Source organism: Gallus gallus, chromosome 4 (assembly GCF_016699485.2).
Source record: "Gallus gallus isolate bGalGal1 chromosome 4, bGalGal1.mat.broiler.GRCg7b, whole genome shotgun sequence".
NCBI lineage: Eukaryota > Metazoa > Chordata > Aves > Galliformes > Phasianidae > Gallus > Gallus gallus.
This window is the reverse complement of record NC_052535.1, coordinates 73,982,384-74,000,783: the sequence shown is the minus strand read 5'-3', so window position 1 is coordinate 74,000,783 and position 18,400 is coordinate 73,982,384. Positions and strand designations below refer to the sequence as shown.

At 36.2% G+C, this 18,400-nt stretch overlaps 1 protein-coding gene across 1 annotated transcript in view; it reads right to left on the bottom strand.

Moving 5' to 3' along the window:
- ADGRA3 (adhesion G protein-coupled receptor A3) overlaps positions 1-18,400 on the bottom strand; it is a 56,513-nt gene that overhangs the window by 13,483 nt on the left and 24,630 nt on the right. Inside the window, exons 4-10 of the mRNA XM_420763.8 lie at positions 17,645-17,716; positions 16,507-16,578; positions 14,782-14,942; positions 14,062-14,275; positions 13,001-13,165; positions 5,586-5,787; positions 2,522-2,671 (exon numbers count right to left, since the gene is read on the bottom strand). Coding sequence (XP_420763.5) covers positions 2,522-2,671; positions 5,586-5,787; positions 13,001-13,165; positions 14,062-14,275; positions 14,782-14,942; positions 16,507-16,578; positions 17,645-17,716 — 1,036 coding nt within the window. The remainder of the gene's footprint in view (positions 1-2,521; positions 2,672-5,585; positions 5,788-13,000; positions 13,166-14,061; positions 14,276-14,781; positions 14,943-16,506; positions 16,579-17,644; positions 17,717-18,400) is intronic.

Genomic DNA, 18,400 nt, shown 5'->3' with positions numbered 1-18,400 from the left:
AGGAGAATAATCACCAGAAAATGCAACACTACTTCTCAGCATCAGCACTCAAATATCACACCAGTGCAATTTGCATATTTGCACTGCACTTATAGAAAACATGAAAAATGCAGGCATTTCATTAAGATTCAAAGGTATAATACTCCACATTCTACTCTAATTGTTTAAAAAAAAAAAACAATTTACAATCAAATTTAAACCTAAAATAAATAAAAATAACCATAAATTGGCTATGGTATAGTTTGCACATTGGGTAGAAAAAAAAAGAACAGAGTAATACAGGAAGAACTCGGACACAATCCTTCGGCTCCTCTTACTTTGGCTATGCCTGTCCTTTCCTTCCTTCCTTGCTTGTCTTCCATTTCACACTGACAGGTTTAGGTCACAAGCTATTCGTGAGAGATGGCAACTAACCACAAGCACCAGAGTTGATTTCAAGCCACTAGTTACACTGTTAAGAAGTTGCTCACACATCTTACCTGGTTTTCTGTATGATGAAATACAAACCAACAAACTGCACTCCTTCATGAACACCACGATTATCAAACATCTACATCGGCCTACACGAGATTTTTCACAGCATTTCAGAAAGTGACAAATGCTGCGCCAGAAGTGAAAATGCATGTACTCTGAATTGAATAGAAAGCCATTCTCAGAGACTAAACTTTGGGACTGTAATTAGTACATAAATAATACAAGGTTGGGTAGGGAAAAGATCTCCCTTACACCCAGAATTCTTTTTTTTTTTTCAATTACTATTTGTACTTTTAAGAACATTGCTAGCAAGGTAAGAACATAGCAGACTGTTCTCTTTTTTTTCAAAATCTTTAAAAATAAAGGCAAAAATGCTAATATAAAAATATTAACTCTTTTAGAAACTGAGTTTTTAGGGATAGAAGCTATAGACAGAAAAAACTCAAAAACTAACAAACAGCATTGAGCAAAATCTGCAGGCTGAAGCCCTTTTTGTTGAATTCTCAAGAACAGATCAAATTTAAATTAATTGAAGACGCTTATTATTACTTAAAATAGGTACCATGCCTTATCTTTCTACAGATGGTGTTTTTACAATACATTATCAGTGTTAAGATCCTGAAATCATAGGACTCGTGTTAAACATTACATATTATTCTTTCACCTTAAGGTATGCATAAGGTTTTCAAACTGCAGCCTAACTTATGACAACCTACTGAAAACCTTCTGAGTGTCTTCAGCTTCTTCTTTCACAGGAAAAGATATTAAATGAAGCATTTTACCATTTACAGTATTTGTATTTCAGAACAGCCACTGTAACGCAAACTGAAGTGACCACAGTATCATATCTACAGTTGAAAAGAGTTCTGCAGACTGAGATGCTAACAAGAAACACGTCAGTCTTCCTAACTGGTAGAGAGTATTAAACGAAATTGCACTCACATCCTTTCAACGGATTAAAACAAGGTTGATTTAAAATCAAAGCAATTAAGATAAAAGAGCATCAAAGATAAGCCTGAAATTACCAACAAATTTAACTTTTTCTTCTCCCTACCATTTATTACCTTCAAACATGGCAAATCAATGCCAGATTGTGCGGCTCTACAGACAATAAATCAGAAAAGAGTAAAAAAGCTCAGAAAAGAGTATCCTTATAATGTAGCAAATTGCAGAGCATTCTAAAATATTTCTGCTTTCAGCTGGATACAAGAGTCAGCCATTTAATGAACTGCTTGTATAATGGCAAGATGTATCAAAAAAATTGCAAGCTATGACTGTAAGAATGAATTGTAGACTGAAAATTCTCCAAGGAGTTTTGTGAAGAATTTACAGCCAGCATTTATGGTTTTCTGGGGGGTGGAGAGGGAAATATGGCTGCTTTTTTTTGTGCAAGTTTAAAATCAAGGCACTGTAATTGACAACTGCCCAACATGCACTGTAGAGTGAGATCAATATAACCTCTGTTCAGCAGTGAAACAGAGAGTTCCTGCCCACCGGTGGGACTATTTCATCACTCACACTTTTCTCCCCAACAATGAGCGTTCTCTAAGATTTTATTTTAATCTCTTATCTTATCCTTCAAAATGTAGGAATTCTGAAAACCTTAGAGATACAGCTCAATACTGAATAAAGACATCCTACCATGGTGGGAGGGGAGAATATAAGTCTTGTTTTATTCATTATTGAGAGGATCTCTGAGGCTTTCATTATTCATCTTTTTAGATAAGAACAGACCAATGAAAACCTGTGTGACCCACTCCATATTAAATAAAAACAGACTTACTGTACCTATCTCCCTGCTCCAGTGCTGACCAGAGGTGTTACTCACATTAAAGGTCCAGTGAATGCTGGATGATCTCAGCGCGAATGCAAAGCCTGTGACCATGGGTCAGCAACTTCAGGGACCTACTAAACAAACAAAAACATGGAATAGAATCTGATAAACCACTAACTTGGTACCTGCATCTATTGTTGAGAAGGCTTCACTGCTCAGAATAATTTAGGACACTTTGGTTATTTTTAAAGCAATGGCAAGTTATCCAGTTACCTCTTTATATTTTTCTGCAAATCTTCCAAATTTCTCTATCATTTCAGCCACAAAAATAACATCCATCTTATCAGAAAAATTTGCTGCTTCAACAGTGTAAGCCAAGAGCTGTCTTGCTGTTGCCAATGCATTAGTGAGGTTGAGCGGCATCTACACAAAGAAGAAACAATGTTCACTTTTATAAAATGCTTAAGTACAATATAAAGGAAACACTTCAGCAATTCACAAACCAGCATTTTTCCAAAAAGGATAACAAACCCCACTGGGATCACAGGAGAGTTCAGTTTAAGTAGCTAGGAACTACCATCCTATCTGCTAGCAACACATTTTGTAACACGCTGAAGAACCAAAACTTGTAGCCTTAAGTTTTATTTTGTCCTACTGTCTTAGAAGGGAAAAAGATGTTGTGCCACGAAAAGCAAAAAAGACAGTGCTGTTAAATGCTTATTTTGTTTTGCATGACAGCTTGAGTAATGTGAAACTCCTAAAATATGGTGTTTCATAGCAGGAGAAGCCAAAAGAAATTCCAACACACCACTGCTGTTGCATTCACTCTTGATTCTGTAATTACTGGAAGTGTTTATAATGGAACATGAACAAAAAAACAAACCCAAGACAGATTATTTCTATGACAAAGCTCATGGCTTCATTCCTGAAACAAGTACCAGGCTGAAAAACTCTACCACTAAACATTACCTAACTCCAAAATGCCTGAGCTAGCAGGGACCAAAACCAGTAAATTTCATATGGTACAGTAGAATACTGTGCAAATGTTATCAGCTCATGTTCAGTTGCTGTTTATCCATTATAATCCAAACTGGAAGCATCTTGCCTCTCCATTTTTTGGTGTACAAATATTCAGTATGTCCTACTGAATTTGTAATCTGCCACGTAAGCATAGCTGTACATCAGTCCCTGCAGGTCTTAGCCCATATACATAGATTTGAATGCAATTAATGGAAGATTGTTTTTTCCAAAACACTATTTACAATTTAAATAAGTGACTCAAAGTTCCAAGTCATAACACACACTGAACAGTGTAAACTTTCAAGTTCAGGTATTTTATATAATTTCTTTGAACTTAAAACATCAATTTCTCTTCACCTAGAACTGTATCTGAATGAAAGAAAAATGACAACAGTGAAATATAAACTTAAGTTACAAAGATTTTCTTCCATTTTAAATGTAGGCCTCTATTTGATTTAAATTACTTGGCAGAGTTATACCGTTCAAAAGAGCTCACCAACTACCTTTGTGTTCAAAGACTATAATGATGCTTATAATATCATTAATACATTTAATGTCTCAAAGAAGTGATAAACTTTTGTGCTAAAAAGACTGCCAAACCTACTACACATAGAAAGAGGAAGGCTCTCATGAGTAAAAATCAACCTCCAAAATCAAAACATGCCACTCTTCTCTCTTTAAGTAAAAAATGGATATTGCTGTTTCACTGTAGTATACATCTGTCCCTGTACTTTTTAAGAAGATAATAAAAACAGTTACCAATTCCACACATGGAAATCATACTTCTGCTTTTTCTGAAGTCAGAATACCATTCTGATACCCACATTTTAAATTTCTTAACACAAAATTGTAAAATTCTTCTATAACCTGAAAAAAATTGTGGCTCCAAATTTGGGTGGTAGTACACAATCTGTAGTGCTGTCCCTTTACAGGCCTTGCTGGAAAAACTTCCAGGGTTAAGAAAATGCAACCCAGTTCCATCAAAGCTCTCAGAAACAAATACTCAACCCAGTGGGGCAACACCTCCCACCTGCTAACCACACACAGAGCACCACCACAACTTTGCATTTCAATCCTGGTATTTTCATGTGACAGCCAAAGGATGCAGCTCCAAGTGCCAGGAACGCAAAGCTGCACTGCACAAATAGTTCATAGAATCACGGAATCACCAAGGCTGGAAAAGACCTCCAATATCATCCAAGTCCAGTCGTCACCAACCACCAGTATTTCTTCACTAAACCATGCCTGTTACTACAGCACTGCCTGTTAGTACAACATTGCTTCTTGAAAACCTTCAGGGATGGTGACTCAACCACCTCCCTGGGCAGCCTATTCCAGCACCGGACCACTCCTTCAGAGAAGAAATCTTTTGCTCGTTAGGTGGGTGAAGAGGCTGACCCTCACCTTATCACCGTCTCCCTGGGCCACAACATGCAGTTTTCTCTCTTTCTCCTCCTCCTACACATCTCACATCACTGTTCACTGATCCTCTGGACCAGAGCGGGAAAGGAAAATAAAAGCTACTAAGTCTGCAGTAGTAAGTAGAGAGGGAGCAAGTCAGCAGCAATCTTCTACAGCGTAGATCATAACAAAACATTCTCACATCTCCCTACATCCATCTGTTTCACAGGTGTTGGTGATATGACACAACACACTGGAGAACATCAGGCTTAAACCAGACGGCTCAAGGGTTTATGGAATGTTATAAAATACAGTGCCTATACACAGAACATTTACATACACTGTTTTGCAGTGATGTACCAAAAGCAGGCATAAACTAGAGATAAGTCTCAAAAGGAGTTTGGAAAGGAAATATTTCATAACTATGCTAAAAAAATCTTTATTTTGGTAAGTTATATCAGATTAGAGAAGTCTCGTTAATTGTTACTTTCCCTAGTTAATTCCCATTATGCACAAAAACAATTATAGGTTTACTGTGTCAGAGGCTGAACAAAATTTGTCTGCTCCATACTATTATAATTTTAAAAACTTTTCTCTATTAAAAATAAAAACATTTTTTATAGAACATAGGTAGGATAAGGCATCCAGTTGACAAATACATTTGTGACTTGTACCATCCAATTCTCTCTATGCTTTACACAAACACACAAGAGTAAAATTTTCCTCATACGTTTAATCTGAGGACACCCAAAATAGATAGATCACTCAACATAAATCTACAAGTTCCGTTGTACTCAGAAGACACCCATTTATCACAATTCAGCTAGACCACAGTGCTACATACTTAAAAGAAAAGACAGACTTCAGAGTTTTTATTTTCATCAAAAATTTGATTTTATAGAAATGCACAAATTACCTGATTGAACATGTAGAGAACTCGGGTCACATCGTTTGCATATTGGCACCTAGAATAGTCCTCTTCTGCCCAGTATCCTCCCCTGTCACATCTGCGCCAAGCTCTTCTCTCATCTTGTGAGTTGCCAGGATATATCCCACTGCCAGCAGAGTAACGTGTACACAGCAGGTACGCTGTGATGCCTGCCAATGTTCTAGGCCACCTGGGGAGTCAAAAGCAAAAAAAAAAAAAAAAATAAGAAAAAAAAAAAGAGAGAAAGAAATTTACATGACAAGTAAATAAAAGGATTAAGCACTACAACATGAAATAAAGAGACACTCAAAATTAAGCATCACTAAACTATTTAAATGGCCACCTTGGCCCACCTTCAGTATTTTCAAGCTGTTTGTATTTGAGCACTAATAACAAAACGAGTACTAATGCTAACATGCTTTTTTTCATACTTTCTTGAGGTTGCAGGTGATGTGAAAAAGGTGCTCATAAAATCAAATAATCGTCTGAGTTGGAGGGGACCTTCACAGGTCATCTAGTCCAACTCCCCTGCAATGAACAGGGACATCAAACAGCTAGATCACATTGCTCAGAGCCCCATCCAGCATGAATTTGAATGTCTTCAAGGACAGTGCATCCACCATGTCCTCTGGGCAACCTGTGCCAGTGCCTCACCACTCTTACTGTAATAAACTTTTTTCTTATATCCAATCCAAATCTCCCCTCTTTTCATTTTAAACCATTTTCTCTTGTCCTATCATAGGCGATCAAGAGTCTGTCCCCCTCTTTCTTGCAGCCCCCCTTTAGATACTGAAAGGCTGCTAGCAGGTCTCCCCAAAGCCTTCTCTTCTCCAGGAAGATGTTCCATCCCTTGGATCATTTCTGTGGCCCTCCTCAAATAGGCCTCTCTTGTACTGAGGACTCCACATGCAGATGTAGAGCTCCAGGTGAGGTCTCACCAGCACAGAGTAGAGATGCAGGATCACCTCCCTCACCCTGCTGGCCATGCTTCTTTTGCTGCAGCCCAGGGCATATCGCTGGTTCATGTCCAGCTTGCCACCCACCAGTACCCCTAAGTTCTTTTTGGTAGGGCTGTGCTCTATCTTTTAGTCCCAAAGCTCATATTGACAGAAAGGGTAAATTAGCAATTACTGAAAACAGTTTACAGGTGGTTTTTGTTGTTGTGTTTTTCTTTTTTTGTGTGTTTTAAAATAAAACTAGCTTACTTCATGAAAAAAAAAAATGGTACTGATTCTATCTAAATACTTGTTATATACAGTAGCCAGTCCTGCAAACATTCTATTTGTCCTGTTCACGTATACTGCATTCATAGTAATGCTAAACTGCAGATATGAACAGCATAGGACTACATTCAAAGTGATTAAGAAACAGTGGTAGTAGTACAATCACGGACTGATACTGCAGCCAAACATCCAGCAGTTAGAAATTCATGTGAGAATTAAGTGCTCACACTGTTAAGAAATTTGGAAAAGACTCCTTTCACTAACATGACATAGAACAATTTTAAGAAAACTTTAATATTCTCCATTTTCTTCTGTAATTTTATTGTATATTTTATCTGTAGATGCTTATTTTTATTTATGTAAATATAAGAATAAAAACAGGAAATTAGTCTCCAATACAACCTTTCTGCACTGATCACTCAAGAAGAATTGTTTCAAAGGAAACAATAAGAATACAAAAAAACAGGCCTGAATTGAGCTGCAATGCTGAGGACAAGGAATGCCAGCCAGGGCCTGCCCATGCTTTCTGCCCTTTCCCAGGAAAGATGCAAATAAGTAGTATTTCATAATTCAGAATGCTAATGCTTAAAATTCAAAGCAAAAATAATATATATCCACAATAAAGAAGGCTACATATATCAACTCTCACAACCCAACAAACTTGGCTTAACTAAAACCTAGCAAACCATTTCATCAACCCAGGCCTTCCGTACCATAATCAGGTCAAGCTAAAGCAAGCTTCCTTTCAACAGCCTGAAGAACTAATATACTTCTCCCCCAGTCTTAAGAATTTCAATTGGTTTTACACCACAGTTGTCTCCAAAAACAGAAAAAAGATTGCTAGATTACACTGTGATTTAAAATCTGTGGTTGTGCTTTTTTTTCTTGTAAACATCTGGATTGGACTGCATTTCAATAAACAGCCATTTAATCAGTTACTATCATCTAGAACATATCTAAGTTTGTAATACATATTTCTGTTTTTGCAGGAGTCTGAAGTGAACATATTGATGAATGTTCCAGGAAAGTAAAATTTAAGTAAAAAAACAGAAACTGAACGACTCTCTGATCAGCTCCATTTTTCTTTCTCATTCAGTTAATAAAGTTCTCATACCAATGACATTGGAGTTATCCCAATTTTTCCTAAAAGAGAGAACCTTCTGGGGTATCCTAAAAGTCCTCTCTAGCTCAATTTCCCATCAATTTCCAATAAACTCCAACAGGCAACTTCAGGTATCTTCAGTAGTGAAAGAAAAGTGCTAAAAGCATTTTGGCAAGAAAGAAAAAAATAGCAAATCATAAAAAGAAAGCTGTGGGCATCGTTAAAATACATGAGTCATGGCATCACCAAGAAATTCAAGTCAGGAAGGAATCTAATGGAAGAAACTAGACAATTATTACAATAAGCCAAAAGAGAAAACAAAGACTTAAATTTTTATGTCTTCTCTAACAGCTTCGGCATAAGAAGTCAATTCTCTGTACTGCAATGGCATGACTGAGTCAAGAGATGGAGACTTATTATGACCATCACCTGAATTTCTGAGTATCTGGAAGATAATGATTGAGTCCTGAAGCATAGTTTCCTTCAGCCAAACAAATTACAAAGCATTACACTTATATTCAGCACCTCAGGAGTCACTCCAAGAAATTAAAGCATCACTGTTAAATCTTTATGTGGAAGAAAAACCTAACACAAGAATTAGACGCTAGAGAGGATGTTAAAAGGAAAAAGAAAAGAACAATTACCACAGTTCTAAAATAACAGCAATAAACGACACGTAAATGACTGTTTACATGGGTGGATAGCAATAGGACAAGGTGGAACAGTTTTAAACTGAGACAAGAGATTTAAGTTAGACATTAGGTGGAAATTTTTCAGGCAGAGGGTGGTGACACACTGGAACAGGTTGTCCAGAGAGGCTGTGGATGCCCCATCCCTGGAGGCATTCAAGGCCAGGCTGGATATGGCTCTGGGCAGCCTGGTCTAGTGCATGCAGCAGGGGAGTTCAAACTTGATGATCATTGTGGTCCTTTTCAACCCAGGCCATTCTATGATTCTATGATGCACAGACATTTTAGAGAATGTAAACCAAGTCAATTTGTGTGTGTGTATACATATATATGTGTATACAGATATATATATATATCTATATGTATATATAAAATACACACACTATATATATATTGGTAACTTGTATTCTTTGAATAGGTTCTGTAATTATGTACTATTTTTTCTCCTGTAGAAAAGGAAGGACAGCAGAAAGGACAATATCTTCCTCAGAAATGTCACTTTGGAGTGCTACAATCTCAGCAGCAAACTTAGCGCGGCATTATGTGCACACTCGCAAGCTAATAAAAATAACACTGCTGGATCATGTCTGGCCAACTGTTTACAGGCTGAACAAATTATGGATCTGGTGGGAAGGGAGGAACGGGAAAGAGAATACAATGCAAGTTAGCCAGAACATGTAAACATGTCTAAAGTCTCTGAAATTGCTGTATCAACAAACCAAAGCATAGTCCAGTAGTACATCTGGGAGAAAACAGAAGTTAAAGGATGAATTATCTCTTATGGATATAAAAAGCTCTCAGGAAATGACGGAAAAGTAAAGAAAACAACAACAAAAAAAAAAACAAGTATAGAAAGACAAGTGTTTACTCAACTGGCACAGCTACTAGACAACATGTAGGCCCACAAATACCTCAAATACAGCCAAAACTCAACTTCCAGCATGCCAAGAATAAGTTTTCCAGAAACAATGACACAAAGACCACAACAGACCATTTCTTTACAAAAATAATTGTATCAACATTACTTTTTTAATTTAGTTGCCACATCAGTGATGGCACTTCAAAATTGGTATCTACATATAGTTTTCTAAAAGCTGTATTTTTCCAAAGTCTTTTAAGTTGAAGCACACCTAGCTCAGTTTTGACTGAATACACTGCTTTACAGAGTGAGTGCTGCACGGTGTTAGCTTAACTTAAAACTCTCAATGATCTTGTTATATGTTGTATGACATATTCTCTAAAACCAGACAAATAATTTCAATGACAAAAATAATATATTCAATTCAAAGCATAACTACTCACATCTGGTGCTAAAACATTAGAAATAAGGATAAAAAACAAAGAAAAACAGCATTAACTCAAAGTCTTTCAGAAACCATTTTAATTACTACATTTTGCTATTATATTTCTAAGCATCATTGCTAAGCTAGAGATTCAGTCCAGCCCCCCTGCAGAGCAGGCCCCCTACAGCAGGTCTCTTCCAACATAAGCCATTTTATGTTTCTATGATAAACTGGACATGAACGGTGGGGACAATGAAAGCTTCCAGGCTTCCTGCCATAACTTCACATATACAAATCAATGCAATTAAGTACAGTCACTAGGAGCACGTGATGGGGAACCAAGCCCCTTACTGCTTCCTCTCATTCACAGCACCCTATGTACAGGCACAGCCCAGCAGTGGGAACTGATTCCAGCTCCAATTATGCTTCCCTACTTCCCTAATTTTCCATAGTGAATGTTAACCTGAATCATTCTCAGACATGAACTGTTCCACTCCAGTACATCCACAAGGTGAAGCATTCTGCACTTCCCTGAAGCAGGGTTCAAACTGAAGTTTTTATCATTGGAAAAAGAAGCCTAAGCAAGCCTGGCAGCAATCTTCGTTTCTTTTGAGCTGTCAACATCTTTCACACTTCAACCAACCGCTAGCAGAACTGCAGATTTGGATTATATTAACTCTCTTATTGTATCTCTGTATATAATTAGGTGCTCAAAATTTATCATATACACATGAAAGTAGACATCTGTGAGAGAAAATATGATTCATTAACATTTAAGTACTGTAATTTCATTTCAGGAAGAAAAAGCCAGTCAATGAGGTTACAGAAGAATTCTCTCTTTCATGCATGTTAATTCTGTTTTGAAACCATTTATTTCTTTAAGCAGTAGCTTTTAGTAACAATGTGTTTTGTTATCATAATTTCATTAGCTTACAGGTAGTCTAATTTTTTTTATTATTATATCTTGGTAATTCTCTAACTTCAACATGACTATTACATTTTTAACATTAAGCCCACTAACAGTTTTCAAAAGGACAATAATTACATTTATGACAGAATTCTATCTGTTACTAGAATAAACTTACACTACACACCACACTTGAAGGATTTACTGAAGCAGAAGCAATACATTACATTTTAATACATAAATTCTATTGTCTATTCATTCATAGACTGTAACATATTTCAGGATACTAGCTAAGGCCTAAAAGGATGAATATATTAAAAGAAAAAAAAATAATAACAGAAGAAAACATTCCCATGATGAATACTGTTTTTCCCTAATCTTTATGAACTCATGCTGAACTATTATTACTGCACCAAAGACAATGAAGACAAACATTTCTCCATCGCTACTCTTTGCTGTCCCATTTCTAAAGGATAAAAATCTAGCTGCCAGTTTTGAAGCTGCTTCCAAGCTAAAATGACTAGCCAGTTCCAACTAAAAAACTATAAAATCACATTCACCTAGGATCATTTACAGCCATCTGCTCAGAACCATTTTGTTGCTAGTCTAAGTCTTATTTCCATATGGTCTCAAAAGTAAAAAATTACCCTTTATTATTACTCTACCTAAACTACAAATAGAAGACCGTTATAGTCAAACCAGACACAGTGAAGCTTTTGATAAGCTGAACATTTCCTGAAATCTTATTTCTTTCCACTGAATTCTAGAGGGGGTAAAACCTATTACACTGAACAGTCGCTGAACAGCACAGGTTAATTTAATGGAAAACACTTTGAAATAGGCCCTTACCATCTGTTTTCACCTCTAATGGCAAATCAAAGAAGAACAATTCACACTTGTATCATAAAAAAATGCGTAAGTGATTTAAATAGATGCGTATGCTCTTTGATGAATACAGCATCCATCTCTTTGACTTTCTTCACCTTTTATCTTACGCAGGAAGTTCTCATTTGCTAATGTAGTGCTCATCCCCACAGTATGAGCCAACACAGTGTAAAAAGAGGATGTTCAGTGTTTCCTATATAAATAATTCACTACAATGTGAAAGCGAAACTCTTCAGTAATTCCAAATTGCTTTTGGGCGGCAAGTATGCTTAAAGTTTCTCCCCTTACTAACAGTTCCTTAGTACCCAGAAACCCACTACTCTTCTCAGAATCATCCATATGATGAACAAGATGAACTCAATACAAATATTCTCAGCCAGCTCTTTACCTGAATTTTTGCTACAACTGGAGAAGGCCTTCTGCACTTGAAAGCTTGTCTTTTTTTCCCCCCATAAACTATGTCCGAGCAATACACTTTAACTTGTTTTTCGTTCCTTAAAATGTCTTATTTCTATAGAAAGAAGATGACTTTGAAGAACTCTAATGTACATAGAGAAAAGAACAGAAGTTTATAAATATAGTTGGAAGATCAGACAGAAGATCAGCATAGCAATGCAGCATAAACAAACACAAATAAAAAGCAGTTGCTAAAATGTTAAGAAACCCTACAAATAGTAGTAACAATTTATGTTGTGACAAACTAATTATCTGTAGAAACTACTGTGGGGAGGTACAACACAGAGTATTATAAAGGGAATTACCTTACATACAGAGAATCTATACAGAAGCTACCTGGTACCTCCAGGAGTAACGTGTTGTTAAAAGTGACCAGCAGCAGAAAGATCAGAAAAGGGAAAACATGTGAAGAGGTAAGAACAAAAGACAAAATACTACGCAGTATCCAGCACAATGGAATATCAGAGCTAGCTTTGCAGTTCCAAAAGTCATAAAAAGGAAGCAGCATTCATATTTTCTATTATTACATGTTTCTTGCTTAGTTATTTTGTTGTATGAGAGCAGCAAAGTTTTCAAAATATAAAAACAACTTGGTGAAAAACCCACCCCCATCAGTACATACTCTAATTAACAGCTCTTCTAAAAAGCTTTATTCTAATAGTTTATATGTTATATATATCAGAATATCACAGTTTACTTTCCATCTATTCCAAAGATGCAAGTTAACAAGATCAAAATTTACTACTTCAGTTGTGTGCACTTCAACACAGAGAATAGCTAAAAATCTATTACATATCATTTACAAATGAACATCCAAGAATATGTCTTTAAGGCAAAAAACTTCAGTTAAAAACCAACCTGAAATCTCCCTTATTGTTCACAACTCTCTCTGGAGGGCAGTATTGTGCAGAACTTTCCAATACCACAATGTCTACTGTCCTCGTATTATTTCCACGTCTGGTTTGTACATGGCAGCCCCAGTTTCCTGTGGAGCCAGCCTGAATGTTTGAGATTGTCAGTGCACTGGGAAGATAGAATAAACAAACAAACCTCAACAATCTTGCAACAATTTACTTAAGTTTTCAGCAAAACAAATAAAGCACAGATACACAATGGAAAAATCAGCTACATAAAACTGGGATCTTATAAGTTATCCATGAATAAATGCCCTGTAATTAACAGAGAAATATTTGCTATTCTTCTAGCCTTATGCTAAGGCAGGAGAGAAAAAGAAAAGCTATGAGAAAAAGCTTCTCAATTTCTGAAAGAAGAGACAGGAAGTCCAAATTACCACTGCTCTTAACAGTTGTTGCAGAAATGTCAAACTAAGATAATTACCTAAGTGCATAATTTGTGATAAAGCTCTAATTTACAAATACAATTACTAAACACAAAGTCACTCTGTAGATGCTGAAAGAGTCAAAAATCTAGTGTAAGCAGAATAAATAATACTCATACAAGTGTCTGCTGGAGAACTCAACATTACCAAATGTGGTGTAGTCATAAAGAAGAAGGAAGAATTCCATGTGTTTACCTAAAAGTCTTGGTTTTGTGATTTTAACGCTTTAAGATGACAAACATATCATATCACAAACTATTATTTAATGTTAACTGCATTAGGAAATCTTTATAGTTTCTCAAAACACAACTGCAACAGCCCTGGACAATCTGCTCTGTTTTGAACGGGGGTGGGTGGGTGGGGTTAAACTACACAATCTCTAGAGTTCCCTCTTTAATAGCTAGAAACAATGACCAAAACCACTTAATGTAAGATATGAAGTTACAGACTATGTCCCTGATAGGAAAGTTTCTGCCTATACATGTTCACTCTGTGTGGGCCTTACTGGCTCTTGAAATAGTCAACCAAATCAGAGCAAGGAACAAGTATGAAGAAATGCAGTTTCTCTGCAGACATTTACCTTGCAATCAGGGAGCAGTTATGAATCATATTTTTTTCAACAAAAATACCCTGGGACTCATCTGTTTCCACAATTTTTCCATCTTGATACCACAAGACTTGCATGTCTTGATCAATATATGAAGCCATACATTGAAAGGGTAGACTGTCTCCTTCAAAAACAACCTGGCGGTGAGATGGAGTCATATAGAAAGACGGTAATTCAAGAGGAGGTTCTAAAATTCAAGAAATAAAAACACAATTAATAGCCAGAAATATGCCATATAAGTATTTTTCAGAAAAGGAAAAAGATTAATCAACTGCGTACTACTGATATAATCACATAGTAAGCTGGTGTTTGATGCATCAGAAATTCAAACTCATCACATCCTTTCTCCAAATGAATACTCCTTTAAATTCAGAAATATTTTGATAGTCCACATTTAGAAGAATGAATACAAAACAGTGAAAAATATGCCCATGCATTTCATTTCTTCGTAATTTCATAGAATTAGAATTTAACATTATAGGTATACACAGCAGAATCACAGACTTAATTCTGAAAGCAAGCAACACTGGAAGAGGAATAAAGGTAAGTCCTCGGAAAAGGATCACTATTACCAAATTTCATTATCTGAATTTCATATCTGAATTTCAGATAAACAAAACAAAGTCTGCTCAACGATATTAACAGAATAGGGAATAAATTAGAAAATAAGTAGCAGTTGTCAGAAGTGCTTACCACAGGTTAGAAGCTCTTGCTTAACACCAGTCACTGTCTGTGACTGAAGTGACTTGGGATAGGCACACTTAGTCTCACGTACAGTTATATTTCTTTCTTTTAGCCATTGATGCATCCAGAGTATGTTACAATCACAAAGTAGATAATCAGTCTGAAATTCTCTGCAACACAAAATAAGTATTCGCAGTGACGAAATGGAACATTCAGATGTCTGAAAGCTTTACAGGAACAGCTGCAGACGGCCTCACACAGTCGCAGACATGCAGGCAGCAGACAACCAAGCCCCAGAACACAGCTGCATAGCCTGCTACTACATACTGGAAGCTGCTCGAACACTTTGCAAGCTGTGGTGTCAGCACAAAAGCACACGCCCCCTAGGAAAGTTATCCTCCCCGTACAGATAATATGCCACACCTGTGCATGAAATAATTTCTAGTAATTTCTTTAACTGAGGGAGTTTACATTACTTAAGCAAACGTAACAGGGAACTCCTTGAATATGCATCGCCACAACATAAGAACACACTTCAATGGCAAAAGGTTATTATAGCAATCAGATGCTTTAACATTAAAAATCAACAGAAATACAAAAGTATCCTCTCACTTATTTCTCTTACGAGGCACTACTCACACAACCTCAAAGATTATTCTGCTCTATATGCAAATCATATAAGGTTTTTCAGTGATTAATAAGATCTACATATAGTTTAATATTTCCTATTAAAAAGATAAACCAAACTCTCCATTAGTGCCTGTTGCAGTCAGCTAAATTCAAAGAGAGCATTAATAGTCTACTTGTTTAGAAACAGTTAAAATGAATCAAAATGGATCACTCCGCCTACACTGTTTTAACCTCTATTAAAAGCCTAATTTTTATTTTTGCAAACGTCTGGCGGACAGAACATCACCACAGGCAGAGCACTTTAAACATTAAGTCAACATCCTTGTGAAACTCCATTTAGTCTTTGTTCACAGGAATTCCTCCAGACATACATTTTTGATAGCAACAGTTATTTTCAGATTGTCTTACCAAACCCGTGATGTTCTTGGACAGCAATCTTTTTGCATACAATTAAAAAAAAGAATCAGTAGTAACAACTCGTTAACAATTAAAAGGAGCTGGAGGAGGAAAATAAACATTTATTTTCATATGCAATAAATTTTCTCAGTATCAAAGCCAGGAATCCCAGTGCAGTGAACGAGTAAATGATTATCAGAGAAGAGAAAAATAATGAAGTTGAGATGTAGCCACCAGTATGCGTAACAAAACTATTATGCTTCAAGGTAAAACTAAAATTTTCCTTAAAAATATTTGTGCACTTGATTGAAAAAGGGGTGTATGATACTATCTGTTTAAGATAGAAGTAATAAATTATACAAAAACTTTCTCAAACTCTGAAGTTGGTATAACTCTGTTCTCTTAAACCTATCTAAGAAAATATTGTGCATTTTTTGAAGGCAGTTAAAAGTCAAACATCTGTATGCATATTTTCCATGCACTTACACAGAAAGAATATTTTTGTTTATTTTCCTAGTGAGAGTACTCACATCATTGTGAAAATCTCTCATTCAAAACCTGGAATATTACGGTAATTTGTTTCACCTATTTTTGGTTCAAACAAAAGGCAATTCCAAAAAATACAAGCATGCTTTATGAATACAATAAGGATTTTTTGTGAAGAATAAATGATTGTGCACTTTAAAATCAGATGCAGTAAATACTTACAGAGACTTTAGTGAACCAAGATGATCAAACGTTCCCTGCGTAAGCGTAGAAAACAGATTTCCAGAAAGATTTCTAAGAAATAGAAGTAAAATTATTTCAACTCATGCTCCAGAGATTGACATTTGAAATTTACTTGTATAAAAGTTCCCTCTTCAACATAGCATTATTTTTAAAACCTACATGATACTACTATGGCACAGTGCTGTAGTTCACTTGACTAAGAATCATAGAATCGCTAAGGTTGGAAAAGACCCACAGGATCATCCAGTCCAACCGTTCGCCCTTCACCAATGGTTCCCGCTAAACCATGTCCCTCAACACAACATCCAAACACTCTTTGAACATCACCAGGCTCAGTGACTCCACCACCATTCTGGGCAGCCCATTCCAGTGCCTGACCACCCTTTCAGAGAAGTAGTATTTCCTAACGTCCAGCCTGAATCTTCCCTGGCGCAGCTTGAAGCCATTCCCTCTGTCCTATCACTAGTCACACGAGAGAAGAGGCTGACCCCCAGCTCACTACAACCTCCCTTCAGGTAGTTATAGAGAGCAATAAGATCTCCCCTGAGCCTCCTCTTCTCTAGACTGAACAATCCCAGCTCCTTCAGCTGCTCTTCATAAGAATCACATCAAATTTCACAGTCTTGCAAAAAATCACTAAAAAAAATTGTTTCCTAATTTTTTTTTTTTTTTTTAAGACTGGAAGGAAGCACGATTTGATAGCAAATACTTTCCTAAAAGCAACAACCAGCAGATGTTCAGCCCTGGAAGCATTCAAGGCCAGGCTGGATGTGGCTCTGGGCAGCCTGGTCTAGTGGTTGGCAACCCTGCACATAGCAGTGGGGCTGAAACTAGATGGTCATTGTGGTCTTTTTCAACCCAGGCCATTCTGTGTTCATTATACATTTCAATAAGTTTAAAGATAATTTCACTGTTCAGAGTGAATTGATCTGTTATTACTAACACGTAATAACATAATGTTTGTTATAGCAAAACTTTAGTGAAAACTATAATATACATCTCAGGCTCCATGTCTTTCAGGCACTCGCTTAAAACAAATAAGTCCTGCTGAAACAGAACATTAACTCACAGAAGAAAAATACTTAGATAAAATAATATACAACAAAATTATACTTACAGTCTAATAAGATTTACAAGTCCTTTAAATACGTCTGCATTCAGGCAGCCTATTCTGTTATTAGTTAAGTCTCTACAAATAAGAAAAATGTAAAACATGAGAATAAACTCATTTCAAGATGCCATACAGTCTACAAATTGAATGATTTTACCTAAAATTCACAAATAATGGAATGCACCATATACACATTCAGACTTTTTCAGCAAAAAAGTCAAAAGGCACAGGTGTATATGGATGTACAAACATACATGCACGCAGAATTCTTACCCCACTTCTAAAGCAGCAATGGTTTGCTCAAATGGAGCTAAGAGAGCTTTCAAGTCCCTTCTTACTTAATAATCTTTGCTTGTTTCACAGCAAAGCATATTTTTGCATTTGTACAGTCTACTCATGTGCTACTTCAGTTAATTTTTTGACCTGCCAAAATATTTATATTAGTTCTTTTATGACACACAGATGCAATGTCTATATTTATATAATATATATCACATTATGTATAATGTAGATATTAAAATTGCTAATAATTCTTAAAGGAATAAAACTTAAGCTTCAAGAAGTCCACAGTCAGACCTTCAGCTTTATTTCTGAGGTTATTAGAAGAGCAATTACAAAAATCCCCTATTATGTGAGCCAGATCACCTAAACAACGACAAACATACATGATGAAAATATAAGAGAGAAAGTGGCAAAATTAAAAAACAAAAATCACTAAGACTTCCATGCTATAAAAGCTGTTGCAGATATTTTGAAAATTGG